Raw genomic sequence first — 22681 nt, 5'->3', positions numbered from 1 at the left:
AACTAGTCAATTCAGTTAAGAACAAATTCTTATATACAATGACGGCCTGGGTTAACTGCCTTTTTCAAAACTGCAGATGTTTTACTTTGTAAGCTCGGGGATTCGATCTAGCAACCTTTCGGTTAATGGCCCAACGCTCTAACCACTAGGCTACCTGCTAGGCTACCTGCTAACCACTAGGCTACCTGCTGCCCCAAGGACCTGTCTATATAAGGTCCCACAGTGCACAGTGGCCTCCATCATTCTTAAATGGAAGAAGTTTAGAACCACTCTTCCTAGAGCTGGCCACCCGGCCAAACTGAGCAATCGGGGGAGAAGGGCCTTGGTCAGGGAAGTGACCAAGAACCCCATGGTCAATCTGACAGAGTTCCTTTGTGGAGATAGGAGAACCTTCCAGAAGGACAACCATCTCTGCAGCACTTCACCAATCAGGCTTTTATGGTATAATGGCCAGACATAAGCCATTCCTCAGTAAAAGGCGCTTTGACTTTTCCACAAGGAACCTAAAGGACTCTGACCATGAGAAACAAGATTCTCTGTAAGATTGAACTCTTTGGCCTGAATGCCAAGTGTCACGTCTGGAGGAAACCTGGCACTATCCCTACGTTGAAGCATGGTGGTGGCAGCATCATGCTGTGGGAAGTTTTTCAGAGGCATGGACTTGGAGACTAGTCAGGATTGAAGAAAAGATGAACGGAGTAAAGTACAGAGAGATCTTTGATGATAACCTGCTCCAGAACGCTCAGGACCTCAAAGGTTCACCTTCCAACAGGACAACGACCCTAAGCACAGAGCCAACACACACAGCCAAGACAACGCAGGAGTAGCTTCGGGAAAAGTCTCTGAATGTTGTTGAGTGTCCCAGCCAGAGCCCGGACTTGAACCCGATCAAATATCTCTGGAGATAACTGAAAATAGCTGTGCAGCAAAGCTCTCCATCATACATGACAGAGCTCGAAAGGATCTGCAGAGAAGACTGGGAGAAACTCCCCAAATACAGGTGTGCCAAGCTTGTAGCATCATACCCAAAGAAGACTTGAGGCTGTAATCACTGCCAAAGATGCTTCAACAAAGTACTGAGTAAAGGGTCTGAATACTTATGTAAATGTTACATCAGTTATATTTTATTAAATGTTTTATTTGCAAAAATTCTAAAAACCTGTTTTTGATTTTGTCATTGTGGCATGTGTAGATTGATGAGGGAAAAAAACGCTATAATGTAACAAAATTTGAAAAAAGTCAAGGGGACTGAATACTTTCCGAATGCACTGCTGGAGTTGGACGCTACATTTGTTTGCGTTTGTTCACCAGAGGTAGAGGCAGTAAGTGGCTGTGTTTGTGACTGTGTGCAAGTGTGAGGGGACGCATTTGCTCGCTGCAACATACCCACATCCCCCAACATTGCGTGCAATGAGACATTTTTCTGAGTTCATTTTGTGCAATTCTACACATTTTACTATGGGGCGGAGAAGATTTTGCCATTTTTGTTATTTCCTGCAATTCTACTCATTTTGCCATGGGGCTGAGAGGAAAATGTGCTGTTTTACAGGTAATTTCCTGCAATTCTACACGATTTGCCATAGGGTGGAGAGAAATAATTGCAGTTTGTTTGCAGTTTGGGCACTGATGTTGGGCGATTAGGCCTGGCTCGAGGGGTTGCGTTCTAATTCATCCCAAAGGTGTTCGATGGGGTTGAGGTCAGGGCTCTGTGCAGGCCAGTGAAGTTCTTCCACACCGATCTCGACAAACTATCGCTGTATGGACCTCGCTTTGTGCACAGGGGCATTGTCATGCTGAAACAGTAAAGGGCCTTCATCTAGAATGTCATTGTATGCTGTAGCGTTAAGATGCCCCTTCACTGGAAAGGGCCTAGCCCACACAATGACAAATTGCCCCAGACCGTTATTTCTCCTCCACCAAACTTTACCGTTGGCACTATGCATTGGGGCAGGTAGCGTTCTCCTGGCGTGCGCCAAACCCAGATTCGTCTGTCGGACTGCCAGATGGTGCAGCGTTATTCATCACTCCAGAGAACGCGTTTCCACTGCTCCAGAGTCCAATGGAGGAGAGCTTTACACCACTCCAGCCGACGCTTGGCATTGCACATGGTAATCTTAGGCTTGTGTCCAGCTGCTTGGCCATGGAAACCCATTTCATGAAGCTCCGAAGAAACAGTTCTTGCGCTGATCTTGCTTCCAGAGGCAGTTTGGAACTCAATAGTGCGTGTTGCAACCAAGGACAGCACTCGGCAGTCCTGTTCTGTGAGCTTGTGTGGACTACCAATTTGCGGCTGAGCCTAGGGCCAGTTGCCCATCCCTGATGTAGAATATATTTTTCAACTTGAACCACAACAGTAATGGTAGTACTAACTACAGTCTGGTTCCACCACCCCTGAGAATGTCTCTGTTTCTACTCTCAGGTAGTTGACCCACAAAGATATGTTCTGAGGTTATGAGTTATTCAGGCAATCAGTGAGGTGCATAAAAAAAGTTGCCACAAATTCTTTGAAATCACATGGTTTGTAAGTATAACACAGAGGCCTGCTGAGGGGGTGGAGATAATGAGTGGATTTGCACTTGAAACATTTTAGTTTTCAGATATTGTATGGAAATTAGTTGTGGGTGTCTTGCCCACTTCTCAAACATGGGTTAAGTCATTTTGATACTGAGAGGTCTGACCAAGCTATGGCCTTGCGCAGTCATGTGTCATTTTGAAACATGATCGATGGAGACCCCCTGCTAGGCTACTATAAATATCAGTGGCCTATTCAGTGGAGTGAAACAATCAGAATGCAGCAGTAGATTTGTAAAAATAAAAAAAAGTTTAATCCCAGCACACCCTGATGGGGATTCATTTTTAGACTGGACTTTTAAACATTCAATTTCCCCTGACAATTCTGTTTTACTACTGAAACTAGAGGTTTCACATGTAGTAAAGATTTAACTTGTGTGACTTCAGGTTCAACAAATGACTTCCTGTGGAACACTTTTTTCTCTAAAAAAAATCTGTGGTTTTCGTCTTCATTCTTGACACCCACGGTGGTGACAAAATAAATTGTAGTAGTGTTGAGTTATTAGGAAACACTTGCCGCAAGTAGGATGTGATATGTTCATTCTTGAACACTGTACAACCTCCTTAGAAAAATTATAAACGATAAATCATCTAAATCCGATTATAGAAATGTTATCATGGGGGTGATTAATGGATTTACTGTGGTTGATTCTGAATGGTGTGATATAATATATTTTTTTTTTTACGTCACAAGGATGTGTGTGCCATATTTGCTTTCATGGTAAACTGAAGCCACAAGATACAGTGAAACAAAATAAGACAAATATGGACGAGCACAGCTTGCTCTCCACAAAATTACAATCTGTTTATGTCAATGTGATTTCAATTGTACACTGAATGTCACTATCTTTCTATTGTGGTGTCTTGCACAATACTAGTGTCATATTTCATTTCCATTACGTTTAAGGCCTGAGAATGAGTAGAGCAACAGGGTGACATGATAGAGAATCTGAATAGTAATCTGTGATATGTAATACATCATTAAGCTACTATATCTTCAATATCTGAAATGAAAAATATATTTTTAGTTCAACCTTGAAGAGGGAGGAATTCAGATTTTGAGAACCTGAGACGCGGACCTAAAATGAAGGACAAAATAACTCGACCCACCAATTTAGGATTAGATCAAGTGGAATGTAACATCACATTAATATGTCTGTTCTGTTCCACTACTACAGTAAGCCGTTTCATCAATTAACCCTTTCCTGCCATTCACAATGAAAGCCTGTAGTGACTGGTTAGTTTCCCCAGCAGTGGGAAGGTTGACTGAGGGTTGCGCATGTAGCCTGCTACTCCTTTTTCTCTGCTCAGTTACATTACTGAAAAGAGGCATGGAGACGCCCACGTTATCACACACACACACTGATCTGGATGGCTTGGGAGTAGGAAGTGTTGTAATGAGAGCTCAGGGGGAAGTTCCCCCACGTGGCTGTGTGTGTTTCACACGGGAATGAAAATATATCACATCACACATTACCATACTAGCTTCAATTGAACACCATAGGCTAAGAGATCACTTATGGAGAAGATGTTGAAACATTGTTCTCTTTTACACGTTTACTGACCTCACTTCTTACTGACTTCTTGAGGTAAGCCAATACTTCCTACTGGATTAAGATAACACCATCTTGTCCTCAGGTTACAATAACAAGAGGTCATAAGCTTTTATGATCAATCATCAAAATGTGTTCAGGAAATAATTAATCAGTAGTTTAGAGTAAGCCCCCATAGGTCAGTTACATCTCATAGCACCCTGGCCTTTTCAATAACAACCCCCAAAAAAATCTAGATGGAAATCAATAAATTCCAAGTCTTATAAAAACAAAAAAACATTTGAAGTCATGTATTTAAATTAATTTAATGATTTAAAATAAAAAATAAATCAATCTAGCCTACTAGTTGAAATACTACAATGATAAAAAAAAACAGAAAGTACCGGTTACATTGCATTTCCCTTGTATGCAGAGGTCCTCATCCACACCAAACTCTAAGCCTGTCCAATTGATCCTTCACATTCTAGAGAGAGCGTCAATCATCACCATCCACATTAAAACATTCACACATGAAAGAACAGACAACAGTGCAGCTCTCCTCAAAATAAGCATGTCATTATGGACAGATAAAAAATGCTAGTAATCCATCATAAGGAACATGTACTGTATGCGACTACGCTCCATGTGTCCAAAAAGGTTACAGTTTCAATTGAAGCAAAAGATCCCAAGACAATGTTTACAAAGGTTTGCATTGCTTTCTTCCCCAGGTTATTCCCCCAGGCAATGTTGAAGACTATGTGAAAACCATTGACCTATCATGAATATGCCACGTCCCACGACCCATGCTATGACATTTGCTTTGCCAGTAGTACAGTACAGTAGTTTAACCGTAGTCCTTATCTAAGGCTGATAAAGATGGGGCTAACCATCCATAAAGACATTACCACCCTCAGCCTTGTCAGAAACCAGAAGCATCCTGTTTTCAGAGGAAAAGCAGAGAAGAGCTGAAGCCTGAAAACCAAATACTTCCGGTTTCTTCCGACCCCACTCACACATTTCTTTTACAGGTGCTACCGTTAGGTTAAAACACCAACTGACATTGAAACAAAAGTGTCAAGCTAATGCAAACAGAACATCAAAAGAATGTGCAGTGCCTTGCAAAAGTATTCAGACCTCTTGGATTTCTTCACATTTTATTGTTTTACAAAGTATTACAATTGATTGAATTGTCATTTTTTTGTCAACAATCTACACAAAATACTCTGTCAAAGTGGAAGAAAAAAATCTTATTTTTTATTAATAAACATTTTAAAACATATAGTTGTTGCATAAGTATTCAGTTCCCTGAGTCCATACATGTTAGAAACACCTTTGGCAGCAATTACAGCTGTGAGTCTGCTTGTGTAAGTCTAAAGCCTTGTTCCCACTGTAGGCCTTAATGCTCAAATCAGTTTTGGACTACTGTACTGACTGTCCAAACAGCAAGTTACAAGTGACCAAATCAGATGTGTAGGTTCAGACAGCAGACATTTGCTGACAAGGCTACACTTTTTTAGCTAGCCACAGCAGTCCACTAGCTAGCAAAGTAGTTGTTTAGCTTTCTAGCACATTCACTAATTTGTTTGTAAACCATTACCAAGCTAGTTAGCTACCACATGTGCTTGTCAAACTGTCAACAGAGTAGCTAGCAAGCAACAAGATAAGTCGAATAACAGTCTAAAAACCACTTGAGGGTAAATAAATCAGACTGGACTGTACAGACATGGCCAGGAATCAGATTTGTATCTGACTTCAAAGTACCTACGAAGGTGGTTTGAAATGTGACTTGAAATTGCCGATTCCATGTGCTTTTTGGCTGTTCAGACTGCAGGAAAAAGAACAGATTAAAATCGGATATGCAAATAAATATGATTGAGTCACTTCAAATTTCCAATGTGAACATGGCTTGGGCTTTGCACACCTGAATTGTGCAATATTTGCCTATTCATCTTTTCAACATTTTTCAAGCTCTGTCAAGATGTTGGGGATCAAGGCTGGACAGCAATTTTCAAGTCTTACCATAGTATTTCCACCATGCTTGAAAATAAGGAGGCAGTTATTCAGTGATGTGTGGTGTTGGATTTGCCCCAAACATAGGGATTAGAATTTAGGCCCAAAAAGTGTATGCCTTTGCCATGTTTTTTGCAGTATTACTTTAGCACCTTGTTGCATACAAGATGCATGTTTTGGAATAGTTTTATTTAGTATATTTGTGTTCCTCTCACTGTCATTTAGGTCATTATTGTAGAGTCACTACAATGTTGTTGATCCGTCCTCAGTTCTGTCCCATCACAGCCATTGTACTCTGTAACCGTTTTAAAATAACCAATGGCCTCATGGTGACATCCCTGTGCAGATTAATTCTGGTCCTGCAGCTCAGTTCAGAGGTACGACTATCTTTGAAGTGTCTGGGTGGTTTAATACACAATGCACTGGATCATTATTATCTAGACCATGCTAAAATATATTCAATGTCTGACTTGTTATTGTTACCCATCTACCAACCACTGCCATTTTTAAGAGGCCTTCGTAAAGCTCCCTGGTCTTTTGTAGTTGAATCTGTGATTGAAATTCAATACTTGACTGAGGGACCTCACAGATGTGCAGTGCATTCGGAAAGTATTCAGACCCCTTACCCATTTCCACATTTTGTTAACTTACAGCCTTATTGTAAAATGTATTACATTTATATTTCTCCTCATCAATCTACACACAATACAACAGGTCTTTTGAAATCTTAGCAAATGTATAAAAGAACAAACAACAGAAATACCTAATTTACATAAGTATTCAGACCCTTTGCTATGAGACTCAAAATGGAGCTCAGGTGCATCCGGTTTCCATTAATCATCCTTGAGATGTTTCTACAACTTCATTGGAGTCCACCTGTGGTAAATTCAATTGATTGGACATGGTTTCGAAAGGCCACACACCTGTCTATATAAGGTCACACAGTTGACAGTGCATGTCAGAGCAAAAACCAAGCCATGAGGTTGAAGGAATTGTCCGTAGAGCACCGAGACAAGATTGTGGCCGGGCACAGATCTGGGGAAGGCTCCCAAAACATTTCTGCAGCATTGAAGGTCCCCAAGAACACATTGGCCTCCATTATTCTTAAATGGAAGAAGTTTGGAAACCAGATTCTCTGGTCTGATGAAAGCAAGAATTAACTCTTTGGCCTGAATGCCAAGCGTCACGTCTGGAAGAAACCTGGCACCATCCCTACGGTGAAGCATGGTGGTGGCAGCATTATGCTGTGGGGATGTTTTTCAGCGACAGGGACTGGTAGACTAGTCAGGATCGAGGGAAAGGAACAGAGTAATGTACAGAGAGCTCCTCGATGAAAACCTGCTCCAGAACACTCAGGACCTCAGACTGGGGCACAGGTTCACCTTCCAACAGAACAACAACCCTAAGCACACAGATAAGACAACCGGGAGTGGTTTTGTGACAAGTCTCTGAGTGGCCCAGCCAGAGCCCGGACTTGAATCCGATTGAACATCTCTGGAGACCCGGAAATAGATGTGCATCCAACCTTACAGAGCTTAAGAGGATCTGCAGAGAAGAATGTGAGAAAATCCACAAATACAGGTGTGCCAAGCGTGTAGGGTCATATGCAAGAAGACTCCAGGCTGTTATCGCTGCCAAAGGTGCTTCAACAAAGTACTGAGTAAAGGGTCTAAATACTTTTTTTTTGTTTGTAATAAATTTCCCCAAAATTCAAAACCTGTTTTTGCTTTGTCATTATGTGGTATTATGTGTAGATTGATGAAGAACAAAAAACCTATTTAATCCATTTTAGATTGAGGCTGTAACGTAGCAAAATCTGGAGTCAAGGGGTCTGAATACTTTCCCAATACACTATGTAAGGGAGACAAAGGAAGGGTTAGTCATTTAAAATAATGTCAACCCATATTATTTCACACAGTAAGTCCATGTAACTTATGTGATTTGATAAGCTAAATTTGACTCCTTAACTAATTTAAGGGCTGAATACTTATGCATATTTTTTTATTAATTAAAAGAAATCCACTTTGACAGAGTATTTTGTGCATATTGTTGACAAAATTACAATTAAATCCATTTTCATCCCACTTTGTAACAAAATGTGATATAATCAAGGGGGTCTGGATACTTTTGCAAGGCACTGTATAGCCAATAAGACATGTGTACAGCCTATACATAGGACATTTATATTGTTGTGAGTCATTCACTTATCTCAAGTGTTGAAGCAAAAGCAGATGGGCTGAACCAAAGTAACTGACAAGGAGAGCTGTAAAATTTGAATGTACAACTTTATAAAATGTGAATGCAGTTTGTCAAATCTTTTAGTTGTCTCTATGTGTGATTATTGACTTTATGGCTTGTTTGAATACAAATTCACATTTGCAATTTAATAATACCAGAACAACTGGTCTACAGTACCAGTCAAAAGTTTGTACACACCTACTCATTCAAGGGTTTCTTTATTTTTACTATTTTCTACATTGTAGAATAATAGCGAAGACATCAAACCTTAAGAGAATGTCAAGAGTGTGCAAAGCTGTCATCAAGGCAAAGGGTGACTATTTTGAAGAATCTCAAATATGAAATATATTTTGATTTAACACTTTTTTGGTTACTACATGATTCAATATGTTATTTCATAGTTTTGATGTCTTCACTATTATTCTACAATGTAGAAAAACCCTGAAATGAGTAGGTGTGTCCAAACTTTTGACTGGTACTGTATGTCCTGTTCCAAATGATTTATAGTCTACCCATTAATGAGTGTTAGTGTAAGATAGTGTAACAAATAATTCAAGTATTTGGTTTGATTGTAAAGCTGTACACGTAGGGCTAAATGAATTGCCTGGCAATTGGAAATCCTCCACTTTGTCTGGGTCAGCCAGGCCACTAAATGAATGCTACCATACTTAAACTTACATTCGGTATGAAAATGTATGGCATTTATCCAAATCAAATACTTCAATAATATGGTTTGCCTAGTTGAATCCTACACCAACAAAACAAGAGAACAAATAATTGTGCAGGCTGTTTGTTCCAAGAGCTGAAGTTCGAGTCATTCCGCCTGGTTGCAACTCTTGCTGGCATTTGACAGTTAATTGTCTTTTACCTGACCTAACGTAAGTGCGTCCTATTCAAAAATAAGATGGGCATCTTGAATGCTGCTTGAAATCTCTCTTTCCCCTCTCACTCCATATAAAATAGAACATAGTAACTCTGCAAAGCTCTTTTTGATGGTCTGCTGGTAAGCTGTGCATTTATTCTTGTGATGTTAGGAAAATAGTAAAACATTTTCTGTGGGGTCACTCAGTAACTTTCCTCATCATACACTATGGTAAGCCATGAGGAACAACACATCAGTCAACTAAAGATGTATGAACTATGCTATTCTTATGATCTGAAAGGGCGGTAATTTGACTTGAGATCCGTCTGACACAACCTGGACGTTCGTGTAAATCCTTCCTTGATCTCAATGGTAGACTTCTTTAGTTAAGAACATAGATCTCAAGTCAGAATAATGCCAAAAGTGAGACCTCTACCATACCTGCTTCTTTATATGAAACAAATAAAATATTCTCAAGCAGCATTACCTGATCATGAACTGGTAATGATTACAAACATTTCTCTCATGCCATGTCCAAAATGTACAACAATGCAATTATTAGTTTTAAACTAAATTGATGCAGTATCTACACAGAGATGATCCAAAACGGGACCTTACTTGGGGCCTGCTCACCATAGTATCTCATGTCCTCTTTTCATAGAGGCCTTATAAGCTTAATATAGTGCCATTCACAATATTACATTACTCATAGCTGAAGGCTTGCAGTATACAGCTCATGTACTAGTGATTACCCCAAAACTACAAACATCAGATTTTTGTTCTTTGACTGCAGCTCCAGAAGCATATCGCAAAGGCTGAAATCAATAGCCATTTTATTAGTTGTTTACATTTGACATGCCAATGTTGCATGCGTTTGAACTGGGTTTGACAGACAAAACGTACAAGTGACGATTGCTGTGTAATTTTGGGGTCATAGACACTTAAACGGGCATGACTGCTGACTGGTCCAGCAAAATCACTCCCATTGACCTGTACCCTTGAAACCTGACCCTAGGCAACACAGTGACTAAGGTCTGAATTTAATGACCGACTCCTTTGGCATAGAGAAACTACGTCACTGCCTACGTCGATAAGGGTAAAATATACATTCTGGGGACTCTCCCAACAAATCAAGAGGCAGATATGACAGAACATCGTGATTTTGCAGGCAATAACTTTGCAGTGGTTTTAGTTAAGGTAGTTGATGCAAACTATCCACTTGCATAATTCACTCATTAAAAATAACCTCTGTTGATCATTTTGCATTTTATTCAAGCAGATAAAGTAGTGACTTAGGCAGTGACATGGTTCCTCTATGACAAGAGTCCATCATTGAAATCAGAACCTAGTCACTGTGTTGCCTAGGGTTGGGTTTTTGAGACTAATTGACCTGTGTGACGACAGCTCGGTGCGTGTCAAGTCAAACACCTTTAAAAAGGCATTAGAATCCCTTTCTGTACCTTTCCTATGCAAAGTAGAAACCCATTAAATGAACACAAAAAGTCAAAAGGGACACACAGAGACAGAAAAAAAAACCAACGAAAACGTGGCTTTAGTTTTTGTTTTTCCAGTTCCCTCCTCAGACTCCTCCTCCTAGACCTTCTGCACCTGTGGCTGCGGCGCCCTGCGTCCTGCCTTCATGCGGATGCGGGCGTAGACGCGCAGGAAGAGGGCGAGGAAGACCACGGCCATGCCGAAGCCCCCCACCATTGTGACGGCGTGGCCATACAGGAAACAGGAGAGCAGGATGGCGATGGCCTGCCGAAGGGTCATGATGATGGTGAAGATGGCGGCGCCGAACTGTGCGATGGTGTAGAAGATGAAGAGCTGGCCGCATGCTGAGCACACCGACAACAGCACGGCATGGAATGCAAATTCCGAATGTCGCGTCATGAAGGCCAGCGAGTCGAAGAAGGCACCCTGCTCCAGCAGAGAGCCCACGGTGAAGAGGCAGGAGAAGAGGTTGACGCCGAACATCATCTGTACCGACGACATCTTGCACTTGAACAAGTTGTCCTGCCAGTTGGACGTGAAGCTGTCGAAGACGATGTAGCCGACCAAGATGACCACGCCGCTGAACGTTGTTACCGTAGACGGGTGCTTACCGGTCGTGCTCGTCAACAAGAACATGCTGACACCCAGAGAGATCAGAGCCGCCGTCAGGTACTCCCAGTACTCGTAGCTCTTGTGCGACACAATCTTACCCATTAACATGACGGGGATCACTTTAGAGGCCTTAGCCAGCACCTGGGTGGGGAAGCTGATGTACTTGAGGGCCTCGTACTGGCACCAGCTGCTGAGGACGTTGGAGAGCGAGGCGAACGAGTATTTATACATGGGCGCACCGTGGCGAGGCTGCTTGAATAGGAGACACCACAGGCCAGACACAGTCAGCGCCAGGATGCGGTTCATGAACACCAGGAACTGGGAGTCCTTGAAGCGCTCACCCTCCTCCTCGGGGGTGGAGGCCCCGTACGAGCGTGTCATCACCCTCTCCTGTAGGACACCCCATGTCAGGTAGGATGTCTGGAGAGAAAACAAGATAACATAGATAAGGAGACTAAATTGTATGACGTACATGAGATATAATTGTGAATATGTTTGTATCGCTGTTTTAGTCTTTTACACTTGTGGGAATTGGCCTATATAGACAGTAGTGTTGCACAGTACACCGGTACCATGGTAATATCATGGTACCAAAACATCATAATAAAAACATTTTAGAATACCTTGGTATCGTTTCATGTGATACAACCAAATTTTTCTGCCCTACTAATCTAAAGAACCTGCTGGCGCCTGTAATAAAACGTTTATAACGTCAGCTACATTTAAGCAACAGCCACTAGTCTCTTGTATGCGCAGGTCCCATAATATCCACTTCACTTTCATTCGCATATCACGTGGGCAGCTATAACCAGCCAGCCACATACCCTACCTGCCCTCACTCACCTGCTTCTCGCTAATTATTGGTTTGATAAAAAACGTTGTTCAGTCATGTTACCTAGCTAGCGAACAACCTGGTAGGTCTAGGCAGATTTGATTGACCCGGGAAGAAAGGAAAAGCGTCTGCTACTCATGAGATGTGCTTCAAAGGTAAGATTAATATAGGCCTAATGCAAGCCTAAACTATATCAATACATCTCTCTTTCTGGTGCTCCTTAAATTTGGTTAGGTGCCTAATGAAATCAAGGTTTATTTATATAGTACATTTCAGACATGAATGCAACACAATGCGCCTCACAGAAAAAAACTAATAAACAATGAAAAATGTCATATTTACTACACAAGAAACACAAGAGGATAAAAAACTGAAAGACTAACGTTTTAAAAGTTGGAAGCAGTGTGTGTGTTTGTGGGATAGAGGGAGACAGGAAGGGAGAGAGTGTGTGTGTTTGTGTTAACTGAAGAGTAAAGAAGGTTTCATGCAGTGTTCTCCCCTTACTGCTACAATGACATGGAGATCATTATGCATGTACAGTTGAAGTCGGAAGTTTACGTACACTTCGGTTGGAGTCATTAAAACTCGTTTTTCAACCACTCCACAAATTTCTTGTTAACAAACTATAGTTTTGGCAAGTTGGTGAGGACATCTACTTTGTGCATGACACAAGTAATTTTCCCAACAATTGTTTACAGACAGATTATTTAACCTATAATTCACTGCATCACAACTCCAGTGGGTCAGAAGTTTACATACATAAATTGACTGTGCCTTCAAACAGATTGGAAAATTCCAGAAAATGATGTTATGGCTTTAGAAGCTTCTGATAGGCTAATTGATATCATTTGAGTCAATTGGAGGTGTACCTGTGGATGTATTTCTAGGCCTACCTTCAAATTCAGTGCCTCTTTGCTTGACATCATGGGAAAAATCTAAAGAAATCAGCCAAGACCTTAAAAAAAATTGTAGACCTCCACAAGTCTGGCTCATCCCTGGGGGCAATTTCCAAACGCCTAAAGGTACCACCGTTCATCCATACTAACAATAGTACGCAAGTATAAACACCATGGGACCACGCAGCCTTTATACCGCTAAGGAAAGAGACGTGTTCTGTCTCCTAGAGATGCAAAAAGTGCAAATCAATCCCAGAACAACAGCAAAGGACCTTGTAAAGATGCTGGAGGAAACAGGTACATAAGTATCTATATCCACAGTAAAACGAGTCCTATATCACCATAACCTGAAAGGCCACTCAGCAAGGTAGAAGCCACTGCTCCAAAACCGCCATAAAAAATCCAGAATAATCAATCCCAGAACAACAGCAAAGGACCTTGTAAAGATGCTGGAGGAAACAGGTACATAAGTATCTATATCCACAGTAAAACGAGTCCTATATCACCATAACCTGAAAGGCCACTCAGCAAGGTAGAAGCCACTGCTCCAAAACCGCCATAAAAAATCCAGAATATGGTTTGCAACTGCACATGGGGACAAAGATCGTACTTTTTGGAGAAATGTCCTCTGGTCTGATGAAACAAAAAATAGAACTGTTTGGCCATAATGACCATTGTTATGTTTGGAGGAAAAAGGGGGAGGCTTGCAAGCCAAAGAACACCATCCCAACCATGAAGCACGGGGGTGGCAGCATCAGTGGAGGTGCTTTGCTGCAGGAGGGACTGGTGCACTTCACAAAATAGATGGCATCATGAGGCAGGAAAATTATGTGGATATATTGAAGCAACTTCTAAAGATATCAGTCAGAAAGTTAAAGCTTGGTCGCAAATGGGTCTTCCAAATGGACAATGACCCCAAGCATGCTTCTAAAGCATACATCACAAAGCCCTGACCTCAATCCCATAGAAAATTTGTGGGCAGAACTGAAAAGGCGTGTGTGAGCGAGGAGGCCTACAAACCTGACTCCAGTTACACCAGCTCTGTCAGGAGGAATGGGCCAAAATTCACCTAACTTATTGTGGGAAGCTTGTGGAAGGCTACCCGAAACGTTTGACCAAAGTTCAACAATTTAAAGGCAATGCTACCAAATACTAATTGAGTGTATGTAAACTTCTGACCCACTGGGAATGTGATGAAAGAAATCAAATCTGAAATAAATAATTCTCTCTACTATTATTCAGATATTTCACATTCTTAAAATAAAGTGGTGATCCTAAATGACCTAAAACAGGGCATTTTTACGAGGAATAAATGTCAGGAATTATGAAAAACTGAGATAAAATGTATTTGGCTAAGGTGTATGTAAACTTCCGACTTCAACTATAGGTACTCCTATAGGCTTAATTTAGAGTTATTAATGTAACTTTAGATGTTCTACAAACGTTGGCATGCATGTTTTGATTTTTAATACACTGTAAGGTTGCATGATATGACTAATGATGATTTGAAAAAGTAGCATGAAAGGCATGAACCCTGCTTTTTGTGTGTGTAGGCTGTACACTCTTCCTCAGTCTCTCATTCATAATTTGACAAGCACTTGATAATGCCTCGAATTTCCCGGCGGAATCCCCTTTGTGTGGCTGTAATGCCCCTTAAAAAAATCTATGCCTTTTGCAGCCAGTGGCCGTTGTGCCCTTAGGCTGAATATAATAATTAAAATTCACTTCTCCCTGAGTGCTGCGTGCTCCGAAGCACCTCTCACTCACATGACTCTCCATCACGTGATCGGGTCTCTCTCACAGGCTACAAGTGAAGACAGACACATTGGGGTCGCAACTGTGCGCGTTCTTATCCAATTCCGAGGTGCATATTGAAGATATTGGAAGAACTGTCCACATTGACTTTTAGTCAGCCAACAAGATGAGTAGGCCTAACAAACAGCAAAAGCACTAGTCTATTGTTACTGTAATTGAATTATTCCAATATGTTTTCATTAATTTAATTCCCTTAATCTATTTTATGAGAATTTGTAAGATTCTTGTTTGCATAAAATAGACAGAGACCAGTCTTATCAATAATAGATAAAAGTATTTATTATCGGAGCGCGCTGCCACGTTACCACGAGCAACAGTTTATATACAATAACATGACGTCATTTCATTGCTTCATTGCTTCATTCATTTAATTGAATTAAGTGAGTTTAAAAGTTCATTCCAACTCACTAACACACACACAGGTCACACAACATAACTGAATTAACTCTTGACCCCTCATCATTATCGATCACCACCTAACTGACAGTTCTAATTAACAGAAAACTTAGGAATGCACTCACTGCCTTATCTAAAACACCCCAGAGCTAAGTTTCGTCGGTTCAACCATAGGTTAACGACCCTATCTGCTTACTTCACCCACAACCCATTCCTCTCTAGAATAGTTTAGAATGGTGTTCGTTATATTTAATTACTCCTTGTTCATGCCACATAATCCCTTCTTATGAACTAACCTTATTAATCAGATATTGTAAAACAGGGTATAGTTTACTTAGTTACAGTTCTAAAAATGGGGATATTGTTTAGTCATTTATTCATAATATTCCAAACATCTATGTCAATCTACTGTCCCCCATATTACAAAAGTTGAACTATTATATTCTATGTGAAAAATAAATATTCCAAACAAATGAATACAATCACTACCATCAAAAATACTTTTTTACGCAATGAGGCTGACACAGATCAGAACATTTGGCTTAAAATGTAGGAGTAGGTTATAAGCGCTAATGTTCCATTAACAGGAAACACTATTATCAAAAGTGGCCGCAAATGCGATTATGTAATGCTTTTATTATAAAGGTGCATTTTTAATGGTGAAAATGATCTTCCCCAAACTTGAAACTCACCGCTGCTTATGTATGCCAGTAGGCTCTCACCCACTGTAAAGCGGATTAATATGCTTAATTTGAAGAAGTTATTTGTACACTTTAGTTGTGATACAAACCTTATCAAAACATATAGGTCAATGGGCTAGGCTACGAGGTGTGTGACTATGATTAGAAAAAGTCACACAAAAAAAGGCATTGTTTTACACTAGGCTTCATTCACAAGTGATAATATATAATTCACAAGTGATAGGCTAATATTGTCACCCATCAGACTATTCTTGATTAAATCTTGTCTTTACATATACTAAATAATATATGTGGGAAATTTGTTTTGATTTAGAATGGACTATTATAATTTTCAAAAAAATACACGTCATCTATGTACTTAAATTGTGAATGGAGGACGCTTTTCCCGTTGTTCATTTTCATGCCAGCTTGGTAGGTTATACTCCTGTCGTTAAGAGAAGCAATGTGCTTAATATTAGGAAAGTTGAGAAATAAATATAGTAGGCCTAGCCTATAGAAAGCTTTATAGAGGCCTTCAAAACTTTCTCACACAATTGCATAGCCTATAGAAATGTTGTGCAACATGAGCTCATGGGCTCTCTTGAAGTGTTTGATTTGCATTGATGTCAGTGATTATTTAACCTTTATTTAACTAGGCAAGTCAGTTGAGAACACATTCTTATTTACAATGACGGCCTACCCCGGCCAAACCCGGACGATGCTGGGCCAATTGTGCGCCGCCCCATGGGACTCCCAATCACGGCCGGATGTGATGCAGCCTTAACCAGGGACTGCAGTGAGGCCTCTTGCACTGAGATGCAGTGCCTTAGACCGCTGTGCCACTCGGGACACCAGAGTGCTGGGTACCAGGCAGTTACCAAGTTTGGTAGGCTATTAATGACCATCAGCAGCATCAGAGCTTGGAGAAGCCCAATTACTGTGACTAAACGGTCACGTGGAATTTGACTGCCTTCCTGAATTGTGACTGCCGGTTTGGTGGTAAAACAGTCACAGTAACAGCCCTAGTCATGCGTGAATTCAGGTGCATGTTCCGCAGTGAATTTTCTTCATAATATACAAACATATGCTCATTCTGTTCAGAACAACCCAGGGTATGCTGCCATGTCATTTTTTAACTGTTCATCAAATATAGTGATCATAAACGTTGACAGTATATTACATGAGTTTTATGAAATGGAAATGTGAAGTGCACATTTGGACTCATCAACATCTCATCATTTATTTCACGTTACTGTACAGCCACTGCATTCCAATTTATGTGCTTATCAGTGCCCAAATCTGCAATTTTCAACTCATATACAGCATTGAGTGCAAAGGGCTACAACTAGAAAATCTACCCAATCAAAATTCAATACATTCTATTTATATAGCCCTTTTAACTACTTTACCTGAAGTCCCGCAGCGCAGAAGACTAACTTGAAGGCTTGTCTGGCCGACGAGCCCGAGTCAGCGTCATTTCTCGGAGCTATGGACATGTCGTCCAGGAGACCAGTCTTCGATTCACTACCAAACACACAGGCCTTTATGACAGGATAGCAAATGCCACGACCTGGGAGGGGAAAACACTGGTCAGGAAGATATTTTAAGGTCCAGAACACATCAACGATGCACTGATTCATCAAAACAAACACAATGATCATGTTAACATAGAGAAACTGTGAATTGCAACTTGAAGGATACACCGAGCTTTAACAGATAGAATTCAGAATTAATGTGGAGAAAAATTGTAGGTCTATTTGTGTCCATATCGTTCTGCGTGCGTATATGCGTGCATTATCACCAGTCTGTAGAACATCCACACCTGTTTCGAGGTAGTTGATCCTCTTGAAGTAGCCGATGAGAAAGTAGCCAGGTATGATGATGGTGGCGTAGCCCAGCACGTTGAGGAAGAAGCGGAACAACCACACGTCGTGCCAGTCCTGTAGTAACGAAGACTCTTTGTCAGCCGCCAGCGTAGACGGGAGGAGGATCAGCACCAGGCCAGGCCAAAGCCTTCAGCACATACAGGATAAAAGTACTAGTATTAGTACCGGAGGCATGGCAGGTAAATTCTGTAATAGACTGGTTAACTATAATAAACTCTCAGCAGCATGTTTTCCCCACATGGTTTTAGAGTGATGGATTGAAATACTGCAGAAGCTTCTCTGATGAGATATTAAAACTTAAGATTCTAGTATTTATTTACAACTTTAGACTTTAGTAGATTATGTGACTTGGGTGGGACATATTGGAAGGTGGGGGGGACACAGTGTAATTTAAAGCATAATTAACACATAAACACCCATTGGCCTGAAAGCAGAGTAAAGAGAAGAGACGATCCATTTCTACACAACAGCCCCGTATTTATACAGGTAACACAACCGATTTCCACCTGTCATGTTCACACTGATCCTTAACACTAGCATCCTTTCCCACAGATGCCCCTAATTTACCTGCACACACCAATAGCTCTCCTCTCCGTTACCCATCTGGGGAGGAAGGGGATGACCTAATCAGGCCGTGTGAAAGGTGTGCTCCCTCCCTGGCTGCTGTAGCACAGTAGTGGATCACTTTCACTGGGAGGGAGGGAGGGCCCCCACCTCGTCCTTCACCCCAGAGGCCTGCCTACCTCTGCATGCATGCCTGACTGGCTCACACAAACAGAGGCTCTTTGTTTGAGACTCTACCCCCAGCCAGTCAAGCCACAGAAGCAGCAACAGGAGAAGCCGCCACTGTAGCATCGCCCAGTGCAACCTGGGCTTTGAACAAGCAGCTCATTACATGGTACTGCTACCAACACTCCAGCCGTAGCTGGAAAAATGCGTCCGAGGCAGAACATTTTTCGCATTTAGGCTTCGTGCCGCAGTTGCTGGGATTCCATCTACTTATTGCAGGGGTCATCTTTGAAAGTTGCACAATTGGAAAGAGGGCCGTGTTGCTTTTACAGTACCAGTCAAACATTTGGACAAACCTACTCATTCAAGGATTTTTCTTTATTTTTACTATGTTCTATGTTGTAGAATAATAGTGAAGACTTCAAAACTATGAAATAACACATTTAAAATCATGTAGTAACCAAAAAAGTGTTAAAACAAAATATATTGCCTTTGACAGCTTTGCGCACTCTTGGCATTCTCTCAACCAGCTTCATGAGGAATGCTTTTCCAACAGTCTTGAATTCCCATACATGCTGAGCACTTGTTGGCTGCTTCTCCTTCACTCTGCGGTCTAACTCATCCCAAACCATCTCAATTGGGTTGAGTCCGGGTGATTGTGGAGAGCAGGTCATCTGACGCAGCACCATCACTCTCCTTCTTGGTCAAATAGCCCGTGCACAGCCAGGTGTGTTTTGGGTCAGTTGGATGTTGAGATGTGTCTGTTACATGAACTCTGTGAAGCTTTTATTTGGGCTGCGATCCGAGGTGCAGTTAACTATAATGAACGTATCCTCTGCAGCAGAGGTAACTCTAGGTCTTTCGCTGATGGTCCTCATGAGAGCCAGTTTCATCATAATGCTTGATGGTTTTTGCAACTGCACTTTAAGAAACTTAAAAATGATTGACCTTCATGTCTTAAAGTAATGATGGACTGTAAATTTCTCTTTGCTTATTTGAGCTGTTCTTGCCATAAGATGGACTTAGCCCTATTTGGTAAAATACTAATCTTCTGTATACCTCGTCACAACACAACTGGATTGGCTCAAACACATTAAGGAAAGAAATTCCACAAATTACATTTTAATAAGGCACACCTGTTAATTGAAATGTATTCCAGGTGAGTACATCATGAGCCTGGTTGAGAGAATGCCAAGAGTGTGCAAAGCTGACTTCAAAGCAAAGGTTGGATACTTTGAATAAAATAAAATATATATTTTGATTTGTTAAAACACTTTTTGGTTATTACATGATTCCATGTGTTATTTCATAGTTGTGATGTCTTCACTAGTTTTTTACAATGCAGAAAATAGTAAAAATAAAGAAAAACCCTGGAATGAGTAGGTGTGTCCAAACTTTTGACTGGTACTGTAGGTACACTGCAACAGTTAGCCAAGGCCTAATTGTTGGAATGATTAGGAATGGATTGATTGAAAAAGTTTAATTTGAAAAAATCTAGCTATTAAAGACCCTGTGCTTCACTTTGTTCCAGGATGCTCAAAAATGCTGTGGGGGAATTTCTTGAAGGGACACCTTCCTTCTATAAATAAAGACTTAAGGGACAAGACTTATCTTCAGATAACATCAGATGACTTCAAAAAAGGATAGAAAAAACAAATGCATTATTACTAAATATACATTGCATAATTGATTCTCCTCAGATGTGGAGGGAAAAATAGCTTGTTCAAGAGCTAAAATAGAACTGCTGGGTTGAGGTTTTCCTTTGAAGCTTACTAGGTCTTATGCATGCTGCCATGATAAAGATGGTATGGAAAAAGTTGGCCGAGTTGTAGGAAACCTATTGTATTCTTAATAAAAAAATATAAACACAACATGTAAAGTGTTGGTTCCATGTTTCATGACCTGAAATAAGAGATCCCATAAATGTTCAATTTGCACAAAAAGCATATTTCTCTCAAATTTGTTTACATCCCTGTTAGTGAACATTTTCTCCTTTGCCAAGATAATCCATCCACCTGACAGGTGTGGCATATCTAGAAGCTGATTAAACAGCATGATCATTACACAGGTGCACCTTGTGCTGGGGAAAATAAAAGGCCATATATTTATCAAGTTGAGGGAGTGAGCAATTGGCATGCCGACTGCAGGAATGTCCACCAAAGACAGATAATTTAATGTTGATTTCTCTACTATAAGCCGCCTTAAACGTAGTTTTAGAGAATTTGGCAGTATGCCCAACTGGCCTCACAACTGCAGACCCAGCGTACCCACGCCAGCCCTCCACATCCGGCTTCTTCACCTGCAGGATCGTCTGAGACCAGCACATAAACAGCTGATAAAATGTAGGAGTATTTCCGTCTGTAATAAATTCTTTTTTGGAGGGAAAAACTCATTCCCAGGCCCACCCATAGCTGCGCCCCTGCCCAGTTGTAAATCCATAGATTAGGGCCTCATTAATTTATTTAATTTGACTGATTTCCTTATGAACTCAGTAAAACAAAACAGTGACATTGCATCCCTTACACACTTATAGGACTTGAGCCTAGTATGTTGGCCTGAACCCATAAATGCCTAAACTGTACAGTTTTTTTTTTCTTCACATACCTGACAGGGCAGGTTCACAAACACAATAATATCCTAGAAAATCTGAACTGTCTACATTCATCAAATTGTAGTAATACAGCAAGCACTGATGGACTAAAAACTGAAGCGTATGAACAATTCAAGACAACATGCCAGATACATTTAGCAATGGCTAGGTTCTTCCTGCATTTATTCATATGGACCTAAGCGAACCTTTTCAGTGTAACTAGTCTACAACCCGTGACAAGGAAAACAATACTATTTACAAACGTATACATAACTTTGATAACTTGTAATGACTTTGATTTGGGCATTTCAATCTGGGCTGTGCCAAATGTCAATACACAACACACATTCTCTACATTTCAAGGTAAGTTAGCTAACTAGCCAAACCATATCGTCGAGTGCAGTCTGACAGCTGTTTACATGGGCACGCTCACATTGACAACTGGCAGTTAGCCGTGCTAAATATATATATATTTGCTTTACTTTGGGTTTAAAGTGAATGCAATTCCAAATGAATGGTTAGAGGCATCAACACGATGTGTTCCTACCTCCATAAAAAAGATGGCATTTTCCACCCACCAACACTTATTCTGGTCTAACACCTGGCGTTGCGAAGACGCCGAACAACTCAACCACTTTAGCTACAATGAAGCGTTTACGCAAATTAACTGAGGAAATCCTTAATGTAAAAGCTAATTTCTTTCGGGCTGGCTGTTTCCTTTCCCGGTGCCTTCACAACTTATCAATTGCCAATGTGTTCACTTCAATAAAGAATTCCCTTCAGTGGAAACCTGGAAAATGCGAAGCCGGATTTCATTACATAGCTGAGATTGTAGACCTCCGTCGCACATTGCCACCTGTAGGGCTGGAAGAATAAATGCACATGCCCGCTTTACGAGCAGTACCAAGATAGGCAGCTAGTAAAGTGGGCAAAAACTGATTCTCAAATAAAAATTCCTGATCACATTTGACGACGATTTCATGGCGACGTTGGCTAGCTAAACTCATGCGTAGAAATGAGTTCGGGTCTAACGGTTGTCTCGCACCGAACAGCGCATGTGCAACCCATCAACTCAAAGGCGTCTTCGATATACATTTGTTTTTGGCGAAAATGAAAACGTGTCAGTTTATCACTTTCATGAGGTTGGAGTAATAACATCAGCTGCTTGAGATATTGGCGCGAATCATCTAGCTTGTGCCTTTAGATCTAAGGAGGAATTGTTCACAAACCCCCGAAACCCCTGATTGTTTCGCAAGCGTTCCCGAGAAGTCTCGCGATATTGCGCCTCCGGATTTAGAAACTCTTGCCAGAACTGTATTTATAGGCTAAAATATGTTCTATTATTTAATTTTTTCATTGTATTCACAGGAATGTCCCTGTATTGATATGTAATATTATTGTATCAATAAAAAAAAACATATCAACCAAATTGCCAATTTATAAAGTAGAATGCATGTCTATGTAATAAAAACAATATTATCAACATTTTTCCAAAACATATTGCAATTAAAGTATTGAACCATTTATATTGGTGAGTT

General features: G+C 40.8%; 1 protein-coding gene across 1 annotated transcript; it reads right to left on the bottom strand.

The window, feature by feature from the left end:
- Positions 1–4410: 4410 nt before the first annotated feature.
- Positions 4411–22382, bottom strand: LOC109866634 (adenosine 3'-phospho 5'-phosphosulfate transporter 1). The gene is made up of 4 exons (XM_020455402.2): positions 21691–22382; positions 17761–17951; positions 17348–17508; positions 4411–11739 (listed from the first exon to the last, which is right to left on the bottom strand). The coding sequence occupies exons 1-4, from the start codon at positions 21708–21710 to the stop codon at positions 10807–10809; spliced, it is 1305 nt and encodes a 434-aa protein (XP_020310991.1). The 5' UTR covers positions 21711–22382; the 3' UTR covers positions 4411–10806.
- Positions 22383–22681: the final 299 nt, after the last annotated feature.

The sequence above is a fragment of the Oncorhynchus kisutch genome, linkage group LG21 (assembly GCF_002021735.2).
Source record: "Oncorhynchus kisutch isolate 150728-3 linkage group LG21, Okis_V2, whole genome shotgun sequence".
In the NCBI taxonomy this organism is placed as follows: domain Eukaryota; kingdom Metazoa; phylum Chordata; class Actinopteri; order Salmoniformes; family Salmonidae; genus Oncorhynchus; species Oncorhynchus kisutch.
Note: the sequence above shows the minus strand (reverse complement) of the source record. Positions and strands in the feature narration are given on the sequence as shown.